The sequence below is a fragment of the Mesoplodon mirus genome (genome assembly GCF_964341445.2).
Source record: "Mesoplodon mirus genome assembly, chromosome: 16".
Taxonomy (NCBI): Eukaryota; Metazoa; Chordata; class Mammalia; order Artiodactyla; family Ziphiidae; genus Mesoplodon; species Mesoplodon mirus.
Window position 1 is genome coordinate 18,243,372 of NC_138992.1, and position 25,832 is coordinate 18,269,203.

At 38.9% G+C, this 25,832-nt stretch overlaps 1 protein-coding gene across 1 annotated transcript in view; it reads right to left on the reverse strand.

Annotated features, from left to right (window-relative positions):
• COL14A1 (collagen type XIV alpha 1 chain) overlaps positions 1-25,832 on the reverse strand; it is a 229,571-nt gene that overhangs the window by 15,504 nt on the left and 188,235 nt on the right. The window contains exons 43-45 of the mRNA XM_082601195.1: positions 13,668-13,703; positions 12,596-12,662; positions 9,542-9,730 (exon numbers count right to left, since the gene is read on the reverse strand). Of these exons, the coding sequence (XP_082457321.1) occupies positions 9,542-9,730; positions 12,596-12,662; positions 13,668-13,703 (292 nt within the window). The remainder of the gene's footprint in view (positions 1-9,541; positions 9,731-12,595; positions 12,663-13,667; positions 13,704-25,832) is intronic.

Sequence of the window (25,832 nt, forward strand, 5' to 3'; positions counted from 1 at the left end):
GAAATAGGGACACGAAAAGTGTTAGTCTACAAAAAGCCTTTTCCAATAGGTGCTACTCTTTCAAGGTGCTTAAATCTACATCTTATATTTCCCTCTAAAAAGCTACCTCTGGCACTTGAATAATTTAAAGGAGGCGGGAGAGAAAGACACCCATTTAAATGGCAAAAACAGGCAGACACAGCATGAGCCAACCCTTCACAAGTGTGCTAGAAGTCAGACTGCGTGGAAATCGTTCTAACAGATGAAAGCATCACCCTGGTTACATGGCAAGGGCAGAAAACCTTGGTTTAATTTAGAACAATGTGATTAAATACATATTCACAAATTCTATGCTCCTCCCTTCAAATGTACAGCTTAGTCCCCCTCTACTTGAGTATGGGCAGGGCTTAGTGACTCCTTCTTAGTAAAGAGAATATAATGAAAGCAAAGCTGTGACTTCTGGGACTAGTTACAAAAGGTACTGTGGACTCATCCCTGCTCCCTTGCAGGGATTACTGGCTCTGAGGAAAGCAGCTGCCATGCTGCGAGAACATCCAAGCATCCCTATGGAGAGACTCATCCTTCTCATGCAAATATAAGCAGAGTAGTCAGGGAGGGCCTGAGACCCTGCTAATCATTCTTGATAGTGAGTGAGCCAGCCATCCTGGAAGTAGATCTGCCAGCCCCATTTGAGCCTCCAGATAACTGTAGCCCTGACTGACATCTTAACTGCAACCTCATGAGAGACCCTGAGCCAGAAGCACCCAGCTAAACTACTCCTGAATCCCAGACCCATATAATCCATGATTATATATGTTTAGTGTTTTAAGCTTCTAAGTTTTAGAGTAATTTGTTCATAGTAATAGATCAATACATAGGGCTTCTTTCTGCAGCCATGGTAAGTGCAAAGGGTCACTCTGTAACAGGAAAAAAAATCTACAAAATAAAAGATGGTACAAAGAGATAAAGAGAGAAAGAGCATTCATTGTCAATGCCTTAAGGTCACTATACATTAGGAAAACACAATCCATCAAACCTTCAGAGAAAGGTCTTGTTCCAAAGGCCATTCAAATTGGACTTTACCAAATAATTAATGGGTGTAAAAAGAGAAAACTCTTTATTTCTCTGGAATTCATCTCTCAGGTTATGAGAGGGAGGGGATAGGAAAGTAAGAGAGGAAGAAGACAAACATGTATTTCAGCAGATTTTTATCAGCAATGAAAAGATGATGTCTCATGCAGCTGAGTATCAACCATAATTTTTATCAGCAATGAAAAGACGATGTCTCATGCAGCTGAGTATCAACCATAATTTTTATCAGCAATGAAAAGACGATGTCTCATGCAGCTGAGTATCAACCATAATACAAGGGAAGACTTGTAAATATTTAAGCATCCACCAGTAACTTATTATGAGAGCTCTACTGGCCCTCTATCTTTCATCAAGTTGATCTGTCCCATAAAGAGAATTTTTCCAGGAATAAACCAGGATACAAGGGACATTAAGAAGTTTCACAGATGCTTACCATTGAGGCATTCCTGGCTCACAACTACTATGCTTCATTTCTGAATTTGTGACCAAAGTTTTCTGCCAAATGTATCGTCTATGCCAACAGCTCTTTTCAGCCACAGGAGTTGAACATAAGAACCCTACTTCTCTCTCCCAGCTTTGAATCCAGTGGGGACCTAGCTTTTTCTCTAGACTTCTCAGCCCTGTGGATTCACAGTAAACTGTGGCACGAGCATAAGGGACTCAGTGTTAGCTTTAGTGTGTCATCTGCTGCCCTGACAGCCACTTCTCTGTCTCTGAAAGGTGGTGTCACTGACTTAACGGCAACCAGAAGATGGCCGATTCCTTTTCTATCTGTGTTTGCTTAGGGGAGTTCAGTTGTGGTTCATCTTATCCTTCTCCCATCCTCCTTTTCTCATTTTCTGAAACAAAGACCATCTTTTTCAAGTTAACCACAGAACCCGACTGATAAAAACTGATCTTTAAATATTGTCTTTCTTTACATTCAGTCATTAGAAATTTGGTCTTCGGTAGCAGGGAAAGCTCAAGGAGAGACATCTTCCAACTTCAAAAGTCACTCAGGGATCTTATCCTCAAAGAACAATAATAAATTAATCCTGAGAGCCAGCAGAGGTTAGAAACTGCCCTAGCATCAAGCTTTTAGACAAACGTGATATTTTCTCTTGATTAAAATGACATTCCAATATTAATATTTTTTAATACTCAGTAATAACATTGGAGCGACTAGAGCTCTTACATCCAAAAGATCTGATCCCACAGAGTAGACATAAAGTGCTCATGAAATTTATAGAAACCAATGAAGTCCAGCAAAGGGAAAGTCTTTGCAATGATAACTTCCAGTCATTTCCAGTAAACTTTTTTCAGGTGCTGGCATAGGGAAAGACATGACCTCGTCTAGTAGGAAAAAAGACATAATGAAAAATCAAGAGATGTGTTAACCAAAAAACATGTGCCTGAAATAGTAGGAGAAGGTAATTTACATTTATTTGCATAGTGCCAATGATGTACTTGCTATCTTAATAGATCTTCACTGTGAACACAATAGAGACAAATGTAGAGACATAAGTAACTGATAAAGCTCAACTATATCATCCTGAATTTGGAGCTGTTGCATTTTAATAATTCTTAAATACAAGTATATTTTGAGTTCTTCATTATGTTTCCATTGTAGTTGTACTGGAAATCTGTATATTGGAATAAAGTATTTGACCATAAATTACTCTCCTTTTACTTCTTTATATTACACAGTAGGACACTATTTTTTTTAAATTATGTGTGAAGGCAGGTAATATTTATTATCTATAAGTTTCAGTTTAGAACAGTAACAGAAATGTTGCAAATTATTTGTTATAAATAGGAGACAATATGTTTGCTAGGGCTGAGAATCATGGCTTTATAGGTTTCAAGTCCCTTCCCACCTCAGGACCTTTGCACATGCTATTGCTGTCTTTGCCTAGAATGCTCTCTTCTGACTTTCTTTCTTACTGATATGGCAAACTCCTAAACTTTCAGGTCTCATTTAAAACAGCACTGACTCAACAGAGTAAGTCAGAGTCCCCTCTTCCATGTTCATAGAGCAATCTACATTTTTTCATAACACATAAAAACTGAAATTAAGCTATTCATGCATTTTTTTTGTTTAATATCTGTCTCTATGCTAAGTACATAAAAGGCAAGAGCTGTATCCCCTGTTTACCACTATGCTGTTAACACCCAGCACCAAGCTTGACATGTAGTAGATGCTCAGTAAGTGCTGGTTAAATGAATGAATGAAAATTCAGAAAGATTAAGCAGCCAAGATTACATAGCTAGTATGTGGCAAAGTTAGGATCCTAACCCATATGTGATTGATGCCCCAAACTGCATTCTTTCCATCCCATCATGCTGTTTCCAGCTAAAGCAGCATCACACATAGTAAGGTGAAAATGGTTTCTCTTCTAAAATATCAGAAGTGAAACAAAATTAAATTACTTTGTTCCAGGTTTCTCCCTATTTGCCCCCAGGCTGAGATACTATAATAGAAGTATAACTTCTATACATGCATCTCAAATTGCCAGATCCATGACAAATTTCCCTATAGGTTACTGCCCTACTGGGCCTATGCTAAAATCTAGAAGAATTGTCAAGTGCCAAAATATATAACCATAAAAAATGTTCTTATCAGGGACTTCCCTCGTGTCCCAGTGGTTAAGAATCCACCTGCCAATGCAGGGGACACAGGTTTGAGCTCTGGTCTGGGAAGATCCCACATGCCGTGGAGCAACTAAGCCCATGAGCCATAACTACTGAGCCCACGTGCCACAACTACTGAAGTCTGTGCACCTAGAGCCCGTGTTCTGCAACAAGAGAAGCCACTGCAATGAGAAGCCTGTGCACCGCAACGAAGAGTAGCCCCTGCTCGCCGCAACTAGAGAAAGCCCACACGCAGCAACGAAGACCCAATGCAGCCAAAAATAATAAATTTTTTAAAAAGTGTCTTTATCATGTCCACAGGTACCCAAAACAGGTCACCTGACTTCTCAGAGCTGGTCATCTGCCAGGTCACGGATGCCCCAAGGCTATCCAAACACAGCAGAACAGAGTGCATTAAGAAGCTTGCAAATAGTACAACTATAACCCACTAAAACACTCTGGTTAGTCTAGCAGTTCACATGCTATGAACTGTGGATATTAGGAGCCATAATGAAACAGGGTTCACCAAACCCTGCACAGTGCTGGCCTCCTCTGTGGAACCCCCGCCAAGCAATGAATTTAAAGGTGACAACAGGGCAGAGGTGAGCAAGCACAGATATTCTGGAATCATACCCATCTGGATTTGAATTCTGGTCCCCTGCTGTTCAGCTGTGTGGTCTTTGTGACAATTGACCATCCGGCTGAGCCTCAGTTTCTTCACCTAAAAATGGGGCTAATCCAGATCTCATAAAAGTTTTATGAGCATTAATAATGTACTAAGCAACTGCTGGTTTATTAAGTAATTTCTTAATAAATGATAGCACCATTTCTTATCAAAGGCCACAGTGCTGTCTTCCTCTAAATTCTGACAGCATGTACTTTCACATAACTTGCTTAGCAGTTGCCGTCTCCCTACTTGTACATTCAGTAATATATCATATTCTTTCCTTATCCAAACCATGTCTTCTATTTCATCCAAATGAGATTGTATATATGGGACCGAGCACAATATTGCCAGATGCATTTGGCGCCTAACATAACAAGCAAAAGCCATAAATCATAGTATTATCTCACACACTGCCCAGCCAAGAGCCTTACATAAACCTTGAATTTCATAAATATTTGTTGATTTATTATAGAAAATAAACCAGCTATGAATTCCAGCTGTTATGGATATACAATCTAAACATGAAAATCTTTAGTTGGATGGTTCCTCTGATCCAGTATATTTTGGAGAATCATAGAAACTGAAGGAGTTGCATGAAGACTGAAATCAGGAAAATTTCCCAGTTCTTTTCCGATAAATAAGTAAACGGAATTTTGTGGACTCTAGACCAACTAAGCTACTGTTGTCTGGGTTCATAAATGGTTCAAGATATCAGGGTGGATAATGAACATTTAAATAAATGGAATAAGGAAATAAACAGATTAGTCATCTGGGAATGACATGCAGAGATCCCAATTAGAAATTGAGTTGTCAAGAGGATCTAGTTAGAATCACACAAGGCTAATTGGAGAGTGAGTTAAGGTCAGAATAGTTAGGACTCAATTGTCACAGTTCAGGGAACAACAGAGGAACAACAGAGGAACCTCAGAGCTGATCCCACCCATTTTTCTAAATTTTGGAAGCCAGGCTTTAGTGTCATTTACCTGAAGATAGTGCAGAGTTTAATGGGGGAAAGGCAGCAAAAATGTAGCCTAGTCCATGGAGGAATCGCCTTTCTTTGACATAAATTAACAGTGTAGTATAAGTGAGAAGAGAAAGCAGGCGCATCACATTTTGCTTCTGTGATGCAAGTGGAACCCCTTCAATTCTGGGGGCCAATAAACAGCCAAGTCTCAGGTGGAGTTTAAGTTTTGGAGGAACAATGTGAGCTGCACGATCTCTTTGAATCATTAAACTCTGAGGATTCTCTTTCTATTACAACCTATGGGAGAAGACAGCTAAGAGACTGTTCCACACAATCTTATGAAAAATACTTTAAGTTAAAGGAGACAAAGGGTTAATGAAAGCGAGGAAGACAATCGGATGGAGTGAAAATACAGTCTTCTGTTAGGTAATAAGGAAAGTCATGAATGGCCATCTACTTCACCGAGCTAATGTGGAAGGAATATTTGCAATTTCTATTCTCTAAAAATGCATATTCTTTGGATATTTCAAAGATAAGAATGGCGTTAATCAAAGATCTTGAACTAGAACAGTGTATTTCAAACTGAGGTCATAAAATCCAAAGGTGCCCCTTAACCTTTTTTTTTTAATTTTATATTGCAATATAGTTGATATACAATGTTGTATTATCAGGTGCAAAGCAAAGTGACTTAGTTATACATATAATATATCTCTTCTTTTTCAGATTCTTTTCCCATATAGGTTATTACAGAGTATTGAACAGAATTCCCCATGCCCTCAGCCTTTTAACAAAAGAAAACAGGAAACAATAGTAAGGGAAAGTATTATTTCTATTTGCCTCAGTTATATAAGTTTGAATGCACACACATGCACAGGCATACAGCATCATGATGTAAAATGTATTTCTCCTTGTTCATTATGTTTTAAGAAGTTTTAAAAACTTTTGAAAAATTAGAATAGAGAAATCAGATGGAGTACTTCTGGTGAAAAATTAGCCAAATCAATAGAGTTATGAATTTTTTTTTAATGAAGACTCAGCAGAAAGTGAGGTTCCCCTCAATGCTATGCCAGAGTCTCAACATCCATATGTCTTTCAGTCTTACTTTTGTAGCTTATTATTTGTCTAAGTACACCGCCTAGTAATAGTACTTATTTTTACTCATTATAATGAAGTGTCCTTTAAAAATTGTATTCTACAGTAGAGTGATAATCATATATTTTTGTTTGTTTGTTTTTTGTTTGTTTGTTTTTGCGGTATGCGGGCCTCTCACTGTTGTGGCCTCTCCCGTTGTGGAGCACAGTCTCCGGATGCACAGGCTCAGCGGCCATGGCTCACGGGCCCAGCCGCTCCGCGGCATGTGGGATCTTCCTGGACCGGGGCACGAACCCATGTCCCCTGCATCGGCAGGTGGACTCTCAACCAACCACTGAGCCACCAAGGAAGCCCGATAATCATATTTTATACAGAAAAAAAATCAAACTGATCTCTGGTTTTTATTTCCAGTCCTGACATTGGCTGACTTCTAGCATCTTTGGGCCTTGATAACTTTATAAGCTTCATTTTTATATAAAATGAGAGGGTCAGGAGAAAAGATGGCTGCAGTTTCTTCAGTTTTAAAATTCTATCGTTTTGATTTAGTGGAAAGGCAGACATTTTTCTGTATCAATCTTTTCTGGGTTTTTGGACCACAAGGCTAATATCAAAACATGAATCACTTTGCTGTATACCTGAAACTAACACAGCATGGTAAATCAACTATACTTCAATAAATATATATATTTTTTAATTATTGTTCTCCTTGCAACCATGAATCCCAGTTGCAACAGGATTGAAATACTTTGCTGGGAATGAAAAGTCCCCTGGGCGCTGGCCTATAAACCCCTACCTTAAACCCCAAAGCACACCCTCCCAGTTGGTAATCAACCAAAATCACCTTCCCTCATGCTCAGAGGGCATTTCTCACTTTCTCTTACTGTCATCCTACCTGTGTTTGTGAAATACAGGATTTTGCTTATCTACTATACTCTTTCGGAATGTATACATACATGTATGTCAGAAAATTCTATCATGGAAATTCATATTTCAAGGGCTGTCTGGACCACTGTTTGAGGATCCTTGGCTGATTTTTCTCTGATCTAAGCATTCAAGTGTTCTTGCAGAGCAGGAAAGACTCAGTCTGGCAGGAACGAGGACAGGACTTCCAAAAAGAACAAAGACAACTTGTGACTCGCCGAGAGTGACTCAGGCGCTGGCCCTATGCTCCCTGAGTCACAGTTGATCCATCACCAACCCCATTAGAGGGTGTCCTGTTGACAGAGGTGGCCACCTTCCTGGCTGCCAGATCGTTGGTATACTGCGAGGAAATTATGTCCTTCTCTACATCTGCTGATTTAGTGCCCTGGCACAGGGAAACCCTTTAGAAAGGAAAATCAGAACTGGGTTGCAATCAAAGCAACAATTATCTGATGAGGATCTATTATTGCAAAGCAATTCAGACCTGAGCCCTGCTTTCTGCCATCATGCTGTTCATTAACATGTGATGACTGCTAAAATGGGTGGGAGAGACGGTCAGAGCATCAGGTATTCAGGGGGTGGAGACATCTGTTGGTCTACAACAATCAACAAAAACGTCATGCATGAGACAGGGGTTAAGCTGAGCCTTGAACTAAGTGTAAGATTCACGTAAGGCAGGGAAAGGAAAGGATGTTTCCAAAGGGGGAAGAACAAAGTGTCCAAAAGTGCAAAGGCAGAAATGCACATGGCCTGTTGGCATGGATCAAGAATAAATGTGAGATATTATCTTGATAATCTGCATTTTACATCTCAAATTTGATCAAAGGAGTATATCCTACATATCTCATTAAAGCAATATGACTCACAAGAGCAGATAGGTACTAGTTAGCTTTTCTCCCAATCTACATTCCATAAGATTGTGTCCTAGAAAATACTTTTATTGGTTATCTCTTTTCCTATCACTTTCTTTGTGGCTGATACGTAACCCCATTTTCCCACCTCTCTTTGATCTGATCTGCTTCTGGAGTGGGAGATCTTGGCCAATTACAGAATAGGGTGAAATTCAATCAAAAGAGTCCATTATTGTATTACACAACACTGCTAAGACCTGTAAAGGGTAGAAGAAAAGGCTAAATAGGATCTCTATTTGAAAGAAACTTTAGTAGGAAAAATTAAACATTGGCCCATGGAACTATTAAATAAAATACTGTCTCCTGTTATAGGAAGATGAGCCACAAACAGTATTTAATTTGAAGTTTAGAATTGGCATGGTCTACATAAGCACATGTAAATCATATGTTGATATGACTCATGCTTTACCTCAAGGTTGACCATTGCCTGGTATGGGAACTGCACAAAAAATGTACCAGACCTAGGAAGTGAGCTCTCTACTTGCCATGACACATGGGGACAAAGAATGCTGCTTGCCATATCAGCAAACAAAAGATGTTGTGTCCATCAAGCGAGCAGCCACTACGGCTGCCCCCAACAGTGCACCCTGAGGAGATTCAGGATGGAAAAGAACAGAATACTGGCTCTAGGTAGTTAAGGTTCATATCAAAGGAATGATTTCAATGAGCCCAGACTCTTGCATCTTCCCATTCATAGAAAAGTGCTGAATTCATTAATTTGAGATGCCTGTTTTTCCTTAATTAATAGTTCTCTTTTGATGTTCCCACTACCTGGTTTTTGTTGCAAAACTCCTACAAATCCAGGTCCTCCTTCATCTCTTCGGAGCAGTTCCTCAGACCCATCTGAGAGGCTGCATCCCAGGCTTAAGTCCTCAGTGAGTCCGCCAAATAAAACATAATTCTCAACTTTTAGGTTGCGTGTGTGTGTGTGTGTTTTTTCAGTTGACACATACGTTTGATGCTACATCTGTCCAGAGAGGGGTATCATTTTGTAGTTCTACCTGGATGGGCATATTTTTTTAATTCATCCATCTAGAGGGGACCTCTTTCTCTCATTAGCTCAAAAGCCTTTTAGAGGTGAATTGGAGTTTCTGATCCTCCTTTTGCATAAAGGCAGACATGGCTCTTAATAAATGTTTTGTAGATTACTCAATTTTCTCAATATTGGGAATTAATAAACAAGAAGCTGAAGAATAGATGGAATAGAATTAATTTAGGTCCATTATTTGGAACTTTATCATTGAATAAGCACCACTGTTACACTCTTGTTTCAGCGCACTCAGTGAGAGGAGTGGTCCAGCTTACCTCGTTCTCCTGGGGTCCCTGGCACACCTGCATTTCCTGGGAAGCCTGGGGCACCTGGGGGTCCTTGTTCACCAGGGGTTCCAGGTGAGCCTGGTCTCCCAGGCTCTCCAGGAGGCCCTTGGATGGTCCGGATTGATGTTGACTGGCTGGGAATCTGGTTGAGGATGGCTGTGTACCTGGCCATATGACCTGAGACACGAAGGACAAAGAAGCATTCGATGAACTCTTACACATAGAAAGGGAGAACTGAAGGTATTAATTATCAAGGTTCCAAACAATTCTGTTAGACACCCACCAATAGGAAGAAGCACATCCCTCTGAAATAAGTTGATTTCCAACTGAAAAATTTTTGCATTTTACTTTGGATGATATTAACAGCTGGATTGTATTCAAGTCGCATCTCATGTGTTTGGAATTCCACAGCTCACGTCAGCATCTCAGTAAACATCACTGACCAGAAATCATAAATTTTATCTTCACCCCCAACATTTATCTGACCCCTAAATCCTCACCCAGCTGCCCCTTTCTCCAGCGATTTCCACCCAAGTCATATGTCTTTTTTTCCAACCCACAAAGCCTGTTCCACCCTCTTGCTCAGAAATCCCCAGACAAGTGCGCTGTTTCAACTCATTTCTTCATTGCCAAGCCTTTTTGCAGAAACCTTTACTTGGGTCCCAGCTGCAGAAACTCTGAATAGCTTTATTTTTTTAAAAAATCTGGCTCTCTCTCCCATAATCCCTTAACTCAGTTGTGCCTGGAAGAATGTCTTTTAATAATTAGACGTATAGATTGAGAAAGTATTTGACACCATAATGCCCCATTTTTCAGCATCATCAGGAGATAACATTTTCCCAAAGAAGTGAACTTTCCAGATGACTGTCATTTATTCCTTTTTAAACATTCAACCCTAAATAAAGAATAGTAACCATTTTTAGAGGGATGATTTCTAAGATATAGTCAATGCATTCTTAAGCATAGGACCATGACTGTAAGTAGAACTGGCTTCCTGATGACTCAGGAGCCATTAGTAGGCATGTTCATGAATGTTTGGGTGGGATGAGACATTTCCACATCTGCTTTTTCAGCTTCCTCCTTTGATAAAAGGGCCATACTTTATTATTGATACTTCTCTAGCTGTCATCACCTCAGCCTCGCACAGCTTCCCACATAACATTTCCTAGCATAATTCAGATCTGGACTAAAAACCAGGTAACTGAACATGTGAGGAATTATATGCTAAATGATAATCAAGTTCTGAGGTGAAGCCTAAGGAAGGAAATAAGAAGCCCAGAGAAACATGGAGTGGTGTGTGGGCAGATGGTTGAGGTACCAGAAATAAAGCTTCTGGGTGGGTTGGGTTTTGCTCATAGACTGGCATAAAATCTCTTCTATTTTTTTCCTCTGACAATGACATTGACAGGCAGGGCCTCCCTATTTTACAGACCTGTTTCAGCTCTTGTATAACCCCTGCTGGTTTCTATTTCCTAGAAGTTATTCACAAGAATCTGAGAATTCCTGATGGGAAAACCTGGATTTTGGACTCTCAATTTTTAGGGCATGTTTCAAATAATCACATATTTATATAAGATTTTTATTCTACAGTGGAATAAGATAGCAACTATTGTGAAATCTTCCTTATATTATGGTCAGTGAGTCATATTAGGGTTTAACCCTTAGGTTTCCTTAAAATCATTACCCACCCATTTACAGTGTATACTTGAAATGAGAAACTTACAAAATAATCCAAGGTACAGGTTAGCTTCAGACATATTCTACTTAATGTTGTTTCCCTTTTATAATTAATTGTATTTTCAGAGATCCTATTTTGGCATTAAACTTAAGTAGTTTCATTTAACCGATAAATTCTCTCTTTCACAACCACTAGTTTGGGCAATATAATACAAAATGAAATAAAGTTAAAGTATAGGGAGCATTACTACTACATCTGAAGATAGTAGCTTTGTATTCAGTTTGCCCTAAGATTTACGTCTTAATGAAAACTCTTCCAAGTCCCTGTAGACCTTCACTCCATGCTTTCTGCAGGATGAGATCTGGGTTTATCTACTGCAGATGGAATTTTGGACCCAGCCAATAGCGCCTTCTTGGACACTTACAGGACTCCCAAACTTCCCGGGTTAAAAAAATATAACCTCAAAGCTGTTAAGGCAGCCACTTAGGTAATGTTGGCCTTGGAGATGGTGGATGCTACAGAACCAGGGGGCTTGACAGCAGAGCCAGGCCAGAGCTGTCTGGGTTTGAGAGGAATATTTCATCTCCATGTGGCCCCAGACCTTTGTGGAACTAAACAAATGACTGGCAGAGAGAAGGGCCCACTCTAGTAACCCTCTGGTTAGATTACTGAGACAAAATATAAAGTCAGTGGGCAGGGGAGAAATGCACAGATGCATTGGTATGTAAGTGAATGAGCATGAATCAGTAACTGAAATACTGGCCTGTGGGAAAGTTCAAGTTTAAAATGAAGAAATGGGACAGGTGTGATATAAAGTGTGTTCCAGTGTAATTTTTGGCACAGAGCCCAAGTATCATGTCAGATGTTCACATGAAGCCTGTCCCCATGTGTGCATGTATGTTTGTGTGCCTGCATTTTTTTGGTATAAATCTTAAAGAATAAAGGGAAGAGGCTTGGGCTAACCAAAAGAAATGGGTAAGAAAGAGATATGGATTTAAATCTAGTGGCTTGAAGGTAGCTTCTGATGCCTCAGTTTGGCAGCTTTCAAGTGCTGAGGACTTGAGAAAAAAATCTATCTATTTGGAGAGATGAAGAAGAAATAAAAGATTTGATATCGGCAGTCAAGTTAAACCTATATGGGCAAACAGAGAGGTTTTGGACAGACAAAAGAGAGGAATTTGGTCTCTGCACCATCGATGCAGAACTCTAGGGTAATATGTAATGATCACTTAGATGGGTTAGTGATGGCCATCTGTAAAGCTTATGTTTCTGAAACAAGACAAAGCTTAGTCCTTATGCTTGTGCGAAGGCAAATTCCCGTTTGGACGCGTAACAGAAAACATCTGGAACTATAACACACTTACTTTGGATGAGCTGTTCGCACACCTGATGTGCCACTGCTCTCACCATGGCTTGAGACTGTAGGTCACCCTGGATGAGAAAAAAGCAGACTGCTGACTCTCAGCCACAAACCCAGCCAATGGCAGGATTTCCAGGATGGAAATGAGACTTGACCTATTGTTCCCAACCTGGGCTCTTTGTCTCCTAGCAACAGGTAGGATTGACACACAGGTAGGTGCACACGGAGAAGGTATAAGCAATCTGGAACTCATGGTACAAGGTTCCTGAGAGCCTTTATTAAATTAAAAAGTTCAAGTGTTTCTGGCCCCAGATTCTAAAAAATTTAATAGCTTTGTGATAAACCCATACATATTTAATGCCTTATTTATCACTCTTTAGAGCTTGTAAAATACAGCAATTTCTCAACCAGTGGCTTACTTAATACTAATAGCAACTCAGAGGAAAGATGTTAAATCCATCTTACAGATGAACAGAGTTAAACATACTGCCCAAGTTTTCACAGAGGTAACTGGATGAGCCCAAGGTCACTGCTGTTTCTACTAGAGCCGACAGCACAATTTTATGAGCAGTGGCGCAATTTCTCAAAGGATATAGAAGTCCCCTAAAATAAACTGATTTAAGTTTCACAGCCAGTTCTTTGACTCCATGCTGCCTTTGTCTTCCTTGGTTCTCATATTGGAAATACACAAGCCTCAATCTACCGCTTGGCATTTTGAATAGAGCTTTTACTTTTCTGAAGCCTTTTCACATCCATTATATTATGTCTTCATTAAATCCACTTTGTGAGTTAGATGAGTTTGATTCTCTCCATTTTAGCCTGAAAGAAATGGCCTAAGGTCACCTAGCTGGATAGTAGCAGATCTGCAACTAGAAGCCAGCACTCCTGACTTCTAGCCCACAGGGTGGTTTCCACTTGAAAATGTGCTCACAGTCAAGCGAGTTGAGGAGACGGGGAAGAGAAGTGGTATTAGAGCAATGAGTAATCATGATAGTAAATGGTTATCCTTTATCAGGCTTATGCAACAAAATGTGTGCAGTCAGCTGCAGCTGATCAACACTCCAGAGGATACTTACTCTTTCTCCTCTTTCTCCCTTTGCTCCAGGGACACCCTGTAAAATTTTAAATTGTCAAGTTACTTGTGACACTGGACTCAGCCAAGCATGATAGTGTATCTTTTCTTATTGTATCAACATTTTTTATTAGGTCTCATAATTCTACAGCAAAAATAGATACATAGCAACAGGGTTAAACAAACAGCAACCTGTAATCTCATCAAGCAGAGATAGCTCTTTTAAATATTTTACTCCTCCAGCCTTTGAAGGCACCGACACAATATGTTTGAATATAAAATTGGGATCATGCAACAATACTGCTTTGTAACATAGTGTCACTGAATAAGTCATTCACATCTTTTTGCACAAAACACCACCCTCTGAATTGTACTTTACTGACGCTGCATAATTGATTTCACAAATCTCTGCTGAAAAGATAAACTGTTTTAATTTTTGAAAGACTATCTCTCACAGAAAGGAAAAGATCTTCCAACTTAAGAGTTCAAGTAAAAGATGAAATCTGTGAAATCCCACATCCTCACTCTGCTTTCCATCCAGAACAACAGCAAACAATTCTTTCTCCCTGAGTCTTCCTGATAATACGAGCTTGTATTAACAAGAATTCTCAGCTGAATCATCATTTTGTTTTGTGGCTTAGCTACTCTTTGATCCATAGGAAACTTTACCATATCTGTAAAAACTTTTACTGATAAAACAATGGCGTTTTTAGTGTTTCTGCAATGAAATTACATGTTTAATGCAAAACATGTGTCTTCAGAAGAATTTCATCTTTTTGTTTCAACTCCAAGGCAGCATAACAGATTTACTGAACATTTTATAGTCTCTATCAAAAGGATAGTGAGTACCACTTATAGATGGAATTTGCCACATTGTCAGACTGTTCCCAGTTGTTACTATAATCTCAATAGGCCCCAAATCAAACTCATATCATCTCCAAAATCTCTATTCAGTTAGTCATCCAAATTCAAAATTTTGGGTTCACCCCACGGTGTGCAGATAAACTGGCTTTCTGGAAAAATGAAATGCCCTCACTTGTACCGTTTGCTGTTTTCAGAAGTGTAAATGCTTATACTATGGTTGATTACAAGTGACAAATGTGCTGTCACTGAAGATGGGGTTTCAAAGGGAAGAGAAGCACAAAATCTACTCTCCCAAGCATGTACAAGCCAGCCCAAGCCCACCACTGGTTATATCTTTTAATCTTTTACCCTTCCTTCCCTTGCCTCCATTTTTTTTGAATTTTATTTTATTTATTTTTTTATGCAGCAGGTTCTTATTAGTTATCCATTTTATACATATTAGTGTCTATACATCAATCCCAGTCTCCCAATTCATCACACCACCACCGCCCCTGCCACTTTCGCCCCTTGGTGTCCATACGTTTGTTCTGTACATCTGTGTCTCAATTTCTACCCTGCAAACCAGTTCATCTGTACCATTTTTCTAGGTTTCACATATATGCGTTAATATACGATATTTGTTTTTCTCTTTCTGACTTACTTCACTCTGTATGACAGTCTGTAGATCCATCCACATGTCTACGAATGACCCAATTTCGTTCCTTTTTATGGCTAATATTCCATTCTATATATGTACCACACCTTCTTTATCCATTCGTCTGGCGATGGGCATTTAGGTTGCTTCCATGACTTGGCTATTGTAAATAGCACTGCAATGAACATTGGGGTGTGTGTGTCTTTTTGAATTATGGTTTTCTCTGGGTATATGCCCAGTAGTGGGATTGCTGGGTCATATGGTAATTCTATTTTTAGTTTTTTAAGGAACCTCCATGCTCTTCTCCATAGTGGCTGTATCAATTTACATTCCCATCAACAGTGCAAGAGGGTTCCATTTACTCCACACCCTCTCCAGTGTTTGTTGTTCGTAGATTTTCTGATGATGACCATTCTAACTGGTATGAGGTGATACCTCATTGTAGTTTTGATTTGCATTTCTCTAATAATTAGTGATGTTGAGCAGCTTTTCATGTTCATCTTGGCCATCTGTACGTCCTCTTTGGAGAAATGTCTATTTAGGTCTTCTGCCCATTTTTGGATTTTTTTTTTAATATTGAGCTTCATGAACTGTTTATATATTTTGGAGATTAATCCTTTGTCCATTGATTCGTTTGCAAATATTTTCTCCCATTCTGAGGGTTGTCTTTTCGTTTTGTTTGTAGTTTCCTTTGCTTTGCAAAGGCTTTTAAGTTTCATTAGGTCCCATTTGTTTATTTTTGTTTTTATTTCCATTATTCTGGGAGGTGGATGAAAAAGATCTTGCTGTGATTCATGTCAAAGAGTGCTCTTCCTATGTTTTCCTCTAAGAGATTTATAGTGTCTGGTCTTACATTTAGGTCTCTAATCCATTTTGAGTTTATTTTTGTGTTAGGGACTGTTCTAATTTCATTCTTCTCCATGTAGCTGTCCAGTTTTCCCAGCACCACTTATTGAAGAGACTGTCTTTTTCCCATTGTATATCCTTGCCTCCTTTGTCATAGATTAGTTGACCATAGGTGTGTGGATTTATCTCTGGGCTTCCTATCCTGTTCCATTGATCTATGTTTCTGCTTTTGTGCCAGTACCATACTGTCTTGATTACTGTAGCTTTGTAGTAGAGTCTGAGGTCAGGGATCCTGATTCCTCCAGCTCCGTTTTTTTTTTCCCTCAAGACTGCTTTGGCTATTTGGGGTCTTTTGTGTCTCCATACAAATTTTAAGGGTTTTTGTTCTAGTTCTATAAAAAAAAAAGCCATTGGTAATTTGATAGGGATTTCAATGAATCTGTAGATTGCTTTGGGCTGTAGAGTCATTTTCACAATGTTGATTCTTCCAATCCAAGAACATGGTATATCTTTCCATCTGTTTGTGTCACCTTTAATTTCTTTCATCAGTGTCTTATAATTTTCTGCATACAGCTCTTTTGTTTCCTTAGGTAGGTTTATTCCTAGATATTTTATTCTTTTTGTTGCAATGGTAAATGGGAGTGTTTCCTTAATTTCTTATTCAGATTTTTCATCATTACTGTATAGGGATGCAAGAGATTTCTGTGCATTAATTTTGTATCCTGCAACTTTACCAAATACATTGATTAGCTCGAGTAGTTTTCTGGTAACATCTTTAGGATTCTCTATGTATAGTATCACGTCATCTGCAAACAGTGACAGCTTTACTTCTTCTTTTCCTATTTGGATTCCTTTTATTTCTTTTTCTTCTCTGATTGCTGTGGCTAAAACTCCCAAAACTATGTTGAATAATAGTGGTGAGAGTGGACAACCTTGTCTTGTTCCTGATCTTAGTGGAAATGGTTTCATTTTTTTACCATTGAGGACGATGTTGGCTGTGGGCTTGTCATATATGGCCTTTATTATGTTGACGTACATTCCCTCTATGCCTACTTTCTGGAGGGTTTTTATAATAAATGGGTGTTGAATTTTGTCGAAAGCTTTCTCTGCATCTACTGAGATGATCATATGGCTTTTCACCTTCAATTTGTTAATATGGTATATCACATTGATTGATTTGCGTATATTGAAGAATCCTTGCATTCCTGGGATAAACCCCACTTGATCATAATGTATGATCCTTTTAATGTGCTGTTGGATTCTGTTTGCTAGTATTTTGTTGAGGATTTTTGCAGCTATGTTCATCAGTGATAATTGGCCAGTAGTTTTCTTTCTTTGTGACATCTTTGTCCGGTTTTGGTATCGGACTGATGATGGCCTCATAGAATGAGTTTGGGAGTGTTCCTCCCTCTGCTATATTTTGGAATAGTTTGAGAAGGATAGGTGTTAGCTCTTCTCTAAATGTTTGATAGAATTCATCTGTGATGCCATCTGGTCCTGGGCTTTTGTTTGTTGGAAGACTTTTAATCACAGTTTCAATTTCAGTGTTTGTGATTGGTCTGTTCACATTTTCTATTTCTTCCTGGTTCAGTCACAGAAGGTTGTGCTTTTGTAGGAATTTGTCCATTTCTTTCAGGTTGTTAATTTTATTGGCATATTGTTGCTTGTAGTAATCTCTCATGATCCTTTGTATTTCTGCAGTGTCAGTTGTTACTTCTCCTTTTTCATGTCTAATTCTACTGATTTGAGTCTTCTCCCTTTTTTTCTTGATAAGTCTGCCTAATGGTTTATCAATTTTGTTTATCTTCTCAAAGAACCAGCTTTTAGTTTTATTGATCTGTGCTATTGTTTCCTTCATTTCTTTTTCATTTATTTCTGACCTGATCTTTATGATTTCTTTCTATCTGCTAACTTTGGGGGTTTTTTGTGCTTCTTTCTCTAATTGCTTTAGGTGTCAGTTAGGTTGTTTATTTGAGATGTTTCTTGTTTCTTAAGGTAGGCTTGTATAGCTATAAACTTCCCTCCTAGAACTGCTTTTGCTGCATCCCATAGGTTTTGGATCATTGTGTTTTCATTGTGATTTGTTTCTAGGTATTTTTTGATTTCCTCTTTGATTTCTTCAGTGATCTCTTGGTTATTAGGTAGTGTGTTGTTTAGCTTCCATGTGTTTGTATCTCTTACAGATACAAACACATTTTCCTGTAATTGATATCTAGTCTCATAGGGTTGTGGTTGGAAAAGATACTTGATATGATTTCAATTTCCTTAAAATTACCAAGGCTTGATTTGTCACCCAAGATATGATCTATCCTGGAGAATGTTCCATGAGCACTTGAGAAGAATGTGCATTCTGCTGTTTTTGGATGGAATGTCCTGTAAATATCAGTTAAGTCCATCTTGTTTTATGTATCATTTAACACTTCTGTTTCCTTATTTATTTTCATTTTGGATGAGCTGTCCATTGGTGACAGTGAGGTGTTTAAGTCCCCTACTATTATTGCGTTACTGTCAATTTCCCCTTTTATGGGTGTTAGCATCTGCGTTGTATATTGAGGGGTTCCTGGGTTGGGTGCATGAATATTTACAGTTGTTATATCTTCTTCTTAAATTGATCTCTTGATCATTATGTAGTGTTCTTCTTTGTCTCTTGTAATAGTCTTTATTTTAAAGTCTATTTTGTCTGATATAAGAATTGCTAATCCAGCTTTCTTTTGATCTCCATTTGCATGGAATATCTTTTTCCGTCCTTTCACTTTCAGTCTGTATGTGTCGCTAGGTTGGAAGTGGGTCTCTCGTAGACAGCATATATACAGGTCTCATTTTTTTATCCATTCAGTGAGTCTGTGTCTTTTGGTTGGAGCATTTAATCCATTCACGTTTAAGGTAATTATTGATATGTATGTTCCTATTACCATTTTCTTAATTGTTTTGGGTTTGTCTTTGTAGGTCCTTTTCTTCTCTTGTGTTTCCCACTTAGAGAAGTTCCTTTAGCATTTGTTGTAGAGCTGGTTTGGTGGTGCTGAATTCTCTTAGCTTTTGTTTGTCTGTAAAGCTTTTGATTTCTCCATCGAATCTGAATGAGATCCTTGCCGGGTACAGTAATCTTGGTTGTAGGTTCTTCCCTTTCATCACTTTAAATATGTCATGCCACTCCCTTCTGGCTTGTAGAGTTTCTGCTGAGAAATCAGCTGTTAACCTTATGGGAGTTCCCTTGTATGTTATTTGTCATTTTTCCCTTTCTGCTTTCAATAATTTTTCATCTTTAATTTTTGCATATTTGATTACTATGTGTCTCGGCATGTTTCTCCTTGGGTTTATCCTGCCTAGGACTCTCTGTGCTTCCTGGACTTGGGTGGCTATTTCTTTCCCACGTTAGGGAAGTTTTTGTCTATAATCTCTTCAAATATTTTCTTGGGCCCTTTCTCTCTCTCTCTTCTCCTTCTGGGACCCCTATAATATGAATGTTGGTGCGTTTGATGTTGTCCCAGAGGTCTCTTAGGCTGTCTTCATTTCTTTTCATTATTTTTTCTTTATTCTGTTCTGTGGCAGTGAATTCCACCATTCTGTCTTCCAGGTCACTTATCTGTTCTTCTGCCTCAGTTATTCTGCTATTGATTCCTTCTAGTGTGTTTTTCGTTTCAGTTATTGTATTGTTCATCTCTGTTTGTTTGTTCTTTAATTCTTCTGGGTCTTTGTTAAACACTTCTTGCATCTTCTCTATCTTTGCCGCCATTCTTTTCCCGAGGTCCTGGATCATCTTCACTATCATTATTCTGAATTCTTTTTCTGGATGGTTGCCTATCTCCACTTCATTTAGTTGTTTTTCTGGGGTTTTATCTTGTTCCTTCATTTGGTACATAGCCCTCTGCCTTTGCATCTTGTCTATCTTTCTGTGAATGTCCCTTCCCTTGCCTCTTGCATGTTTATTACACACACATACACACACGTAATGCACACTTTTTGCATTGCAATTCCTCTTATATCCCTCTCTTCTACTCCACCACCGAGGTGCTACCCTAACCATCTCACACCAGGGCATTTGCAACTTCCTTCTAGCTGGCTTCTCTAACTAAAATCCCTGCCTTCCTGTTCATCCTCTACACAACCACTAGTCTCATCCTCCTCAGATACTACCAGCATACAACTTAGAAAGCTCAGTGACTCTTGATTGATGGCAGCTCTTCCTCTATTCAAAAATCATTCAGTGATTCTTAGACATCCATGTAACAAAGTCAAAGTCCTCGAATTCTATGTCTCGTTATTTAGCCCCATCTTCCCCACTTCCTGCTCATCAAAATTACAACTTCTCATTCTCACAGACATGGTCTAGTCAGTGTATAAAAACATTTGAAATGTTAGAAAGGTATTAAGCATATACCTTATAAATTAGGTATCAACAATAGGAATATTCTAATGCAATACTTAGTTCAAGTATCACCTATCTGACACTAAATTTTTTTTGTAGTATAGCGACAATTCATTGCATGGATTTCTCTTTTCTCTGTGTAGATGGTAAAACCTCTAATACTGGAGACCATAACTTATATTACTTTATGTTTCCAAAACCACCTAGCCCATTTTTTGCATAAAAGAGTCACTCAAACATTCAACTAAGTCCAATATTAAATTTAAATATTTATTATAAATCTAGGACTGCTGCCTACTTCCTTTGCAAGCATTTGGCACAAAGCAAAAACAATAATCAGCAAACAAAAATAAGTAACTCTTTCACATTTTTAATATATTAAGAAACTGTTTGTAAATACTAGTAGTTTAATACTCAAGCTGATTTTACCATGTTCCAAGCACTGTCCTCGGTGTAATAACTCTTTTAACTCTTATAACAACCCTATAAAATGAACTCATTTAATCCTTGTAAGATTCCTATGAGATAAATTTATTTATTCTTTATAACAACCCTATGAGATATTACTTCCATTTTACATATAAGGGAAGTGATGTACTGAGAAGGCGAATAACTTGCCCAAGGCCACACAATAAGAAAATGGAAAAGCTGGGACCTGAACCCAATCAGCTAAGCTCCAGAATCTGCACTCTCCCCAGTACACACTACTGCTGCCATGAAAGAGAACACTGCTCAACAAACTTGCTAGCCAGAATCGTTTTTTTTCAGTGAAGATAATATTTTTCCTAATTAAATAATAATTTTAAAAGCAAACATGTATCTCCCAAACCTCACAGTAGTCATTCAGAATTAGATTTTTGTTTTGTTTGTTTTTTGGTTTTTTCGAGTGACTTATCATTTTGTTTGAGTCGTTTCTTATAATCTATTTTATCTTGAATATTTTTGTTTCTGAACCAATGTATTCTTTGATATTTCCATTGCTAGCTATCATTTATGAAGTTGTCTTGTCTGAAATGCTTGAAACTTAGAAAAAGAAACTACAGGGACTTCCCTGGTGGTCCAGTGGTTAAGACTCCATGCTTCCATGGCAGGGGATGCAGGTTCTATCCCTGGTTGGGGAACTATGATCCTGCATGCCATGCTGCACAGCCAAAAAAACAAAAGAAGAAGAAGAAAAAAGAAAAAGAAACTACAATGCAAACCTGAGTGATAAGGTAAATGGACAGCATCAGCTGTGGGCACCTTCTGGTATATAGGGATGGATGTATTTAACTGGGCCTGAAATTCCTCAAACTCAGCCTCACAATGCGTGTAACTAAGTAGCTGCAGGACATACCTAGGCGGTCTCCAAGAAAGGTCCATTTAGTTAATATATCTGAATGGCAAGACATTATTTTTTATTCCAACTTCTCTGACATTTTTTCTTTGATTTTTGCAAAGTAAAACAAAAACAAACTAAAAATTCCTGAGTGAGTTAAGGTTCATAACTCCATCAAAGTATGCTTTGAGGGAAAACACACATTCCCTGTACATGTAGGCGAGAAAAAGTGGCACATTTTCCTTTAATTTCAGGAACACGTGAAATGTAAAGAAAAGAAAATACAGAAGCTACATTCATAGATTCACAGAATTTTAGTGCTGAAGGAAAGAATGATCTCATCGTCCAAGCTCCAAATATTAGATGTCTGCTAACCAAAATCAAAACATCCCTCATTTGGCTCTAAAAGTCTCCCACATCTGACCCCCAATCTATAAGAATAATCTTCTCATACTCACCTGAACATCAGCCTAACTGGAAGGCAATCATCCCTTCATTCTTTCTTTTAACAAGCACTTATTAAGTACCCTCTATGATACTGAGCTGGGGTCCAGGAATAAGAACATGAGTATGATAAAATTTCTGCCCTCATGGAACTCTCCTTTCGCGGAGAGATGGACATCAATAGTTGAAATGAAGTCTCTCAGCCTGAGGACATGAGGGTGGCCTCACACAGGAAGTGCACAGTTTAAGAGAGATAATAGCCGGAAGCTCACCAGGTGGAGAAATCAACCCAGACAAATGGAAGAGCATCCCCAAAAAGCAAAAAAAAAAGTGTGAAACAGGATGGCATATACTGGGGGAGCTTTAAATAATTTGGGGGTGACAACTCCAAGGGATGTTGTCATACCTCCAAGAGAAAGGATGATGCCAGATCAAGTCGGAGGGTAAAGTAAGGGCCCATCGTCAAGGGCTACGTATACGTGGCTGAATATTTGGGCCCTATCCTCTGGTGACAGGGATCCACTGAGGAGATTGAAGCCAGGAAATGACACAACAGAAAGATCTGTACTAGAAAGATCTTTTGGCAACTGGAGAATGCACAGACCAGAGCTAGAGCAGAGGCAAGGGGCTTCTGCTTAATTCAGTTTAATTTCAAACCCTCTTCATTTCACGAGAAGCAATTAGAGCTTCTCATGACAGTCTTGGTGAGAAATGAAGAGGGTTTGAAATTAAAGTGTGGCAGTGGTGATGAAGCAAGAAAGAGAGGTGAAAAATATTAAAAGTACAACAGACAGGGTTGCCCTGTGTTTGCTTTATGTTTTATTACAATCCCCATCTAAAGGATGACATCTTCATGTCTTTGCAGGTGGAAATCACACCCATCTGTGAAAGATCCTATTAAAACACAGCCTCTTTCAGGAGCTGTTCCCCTCACACCCTCAACTGAGGGCACGGGGTTATCTCCCTCTGTATGTCTGTCTCTGACTGTCTGTCTCCCTCAATGGAACTTTCCTTGTCTTTCCTTTAAGGCATTTCTCACTGTCTGACTTTTATTATACTTTCTTATATAAAACAAAAATCATCATTCTCTCTAGCTCTTCCATGAATGTGGAAAAATATCTTGGTCATCTTTTTTACCCCTCATGGACCCTTGTCCCTCATGTCTCTTGTACATATTGTAGCTACTCAGTAAATATTTTTAAATGAATTAATTGGAAAATTGACATTCTGAGAAGCTAGATAAATTGCTTAAGTGATGTGGCTCACACAGCTAGCTAAGGTCATGTGAGGGCCACGTCTAGAACCTAAGTTTCCTGACTTCTAATGCAGTGCTCTTTAAATGATGGAGCACTAGACCTTTCTACCTATATTGATTTCAAGCTAAATGCGTGGTCCCTTCTTCCATGTGCTTCATCACTATCTGTTCTCCTGCAAGGGGAGACACCATATTTTAGCTTATGCTTAAGCCTCAGGTAGGAATTATGACCGCAACAGCATTAATGCCCATTCTGTCCTGGGAAGTCAGCAGCTAAAAGCAGGGTTCATGAAAGCAAGCATTTTCCTGGCACTGACCATAGGAAACACACTGCTATTTTCAGTGGGGCGGTGTGTCTTTCTTGGTTTCTTTCCCTCCCGCCTTCCTAGACAGACATCCATGGGAAATCAATCAAGGCCTTTACACCATGACACTGAGCCTACTTTACTAGACACGCCAGTCTGGCAGCCAGCAGGCATATGGCTCCTCCCAGCCCAAAGCACAGGGAAAAGTCTGGGCTGGACAGTTCAGAGAACAACTGGCTTTTGAGAGAATACCCAGTACTGTCTCTGATATAAATGCCACCATCACTGGCCCTTTTCTGTTGATTTATAACAATAGAAGATAATATTATTAACAAGTGTTTTATTTCCAGGAAAAAATGTATTGCTATTTTTCTATGTCCCATATTTAAAGTCTATTCTAGAGCTACAAAAGGCCAGATAGATAAGCAGGGTGAGGTCCTACTTACCTAATGTATTTCATGTCTCACTCTACTCCTCCCACACCCCACTGTTCTCTCCCGAGTCCTCCTAGAGCCTGTTCTTTCCTGTCACATTCCATCCCTCTGTGGTTAGGATCAACCCAGCTTGGGTTAAGAGAAACTGTACAAATACATTTGTTTATTGTCTAACCAAGTTAAACCAGTGTTTTGGTTTTTTGTTTCACCTTAAGGTGCCTCAAAGTCTTTGCTATCCTAAAATTTGTCATGACTTTCTGAGAAACAGATTTAGTATACACTGTCTCTGAGACTCCTTTCCCTGAACCCCTTGCTCTCTGAGCCCTGCTGACATATTCTGGAACTCTTGTTCCCTGGAGTACATTTTGGGAAGTGGACTGAAGCCTGGTAGCAGAGATAATAGAAAAAGATGTGTGACGATAAAGCAATCAAATTTTCTTCTGTGACCCATTAGCAATTTGATATGAAAAGAGGAGATCTAAAAGGGTTTTGCGCCATGACAATGTAGCTATCTTCCATAAGTATATGGCTTTGTAAAATGACAACCAAGGAGAGCTTTATTTGAGTGTGCAAATTAGGATGTGTTTGCTAAAATCTGGAGGCATTTTTTATGTTCATGTCTTATGTGTGTTTGTATACCTGCATATGTGTCATGTGAATCACAGCCTAGAATAGGACCCTGAGGGCAAAATCATTTTATTGAAATGAGTTTCAAGAATAAAGAGTGACTATCTGAGTAGCTAGAGGGAGAGAGTTTCTTTCTGAATGAGAACCAATGTTTCTGTTATGCCTTCTTCAGTGTGGTAGGCAGAAAAAGGCCCCTGAAGTGTTCATGCCCTAATCCCCAGAACCTGTGAATGTATTACTTTATGTGGCAAAAGGACTTTGAAGTGTGATTTAGTTAGGATCTTGAAGTAATGTAGGGAGATTATCTAGGATTATCTGGGTGGCCCAAATGTAATCACATACACCATTCAAAGCAAAGAAACTTTCTGGGCTATGTTCAGGGGAGATATGATTATGGAAAAATGGTCAGAGAGATGCAACACTGCTGACTTCAAAGTGGGCCACAAACCAAGGACGGTGGGAAGTCTTTAGAAGCTAGAGAAGGCAAGGAAATAGATTCTCCCCTAGAACTTCCAGAAAGGAAAAAGCTGACACCTTGATTTTAAAACCCAGTGAGACTATATCAGGCTTCTGACCTACAGAACTGTAAGATAATAAATTTTTGTTGTTTTAAGCCCCTGAGATTGTGGTAATTGTTATAACAGGGAGTAGAAATCTACTTCATTAACCTCTCCTACCCTCACCCTTCAGATTTCACTGTTCCATGAATCCTTAGCACATCTGCAATGTATATACATTGACACTTCTCAATTGCTTTAGTTTATGGATACAGATTTGGTACCTCGCAGATAATATCAGAAGGCTGACTAATAATTACACACAGAAGGAACAATTTGCAAGTCGCAGAAGATGCCAAGTGTGCCTTTGGAGGCTGTAATTCAACAACCTTATTTTACAGACAAGGAAACAGGCCCAGATAAGCTCATCTGTTTCTCGCCCATCCTACCCATACCCCCTCCACTGATCACATTTAAGCACCAACCTAAGAGATTAGAAGCACAAAAATGGCAGGTAATTAGTTCCATTCACTGGGCCTTCATTTACACCACTATTCGCAAATGTGTGAGTGTGTGTTT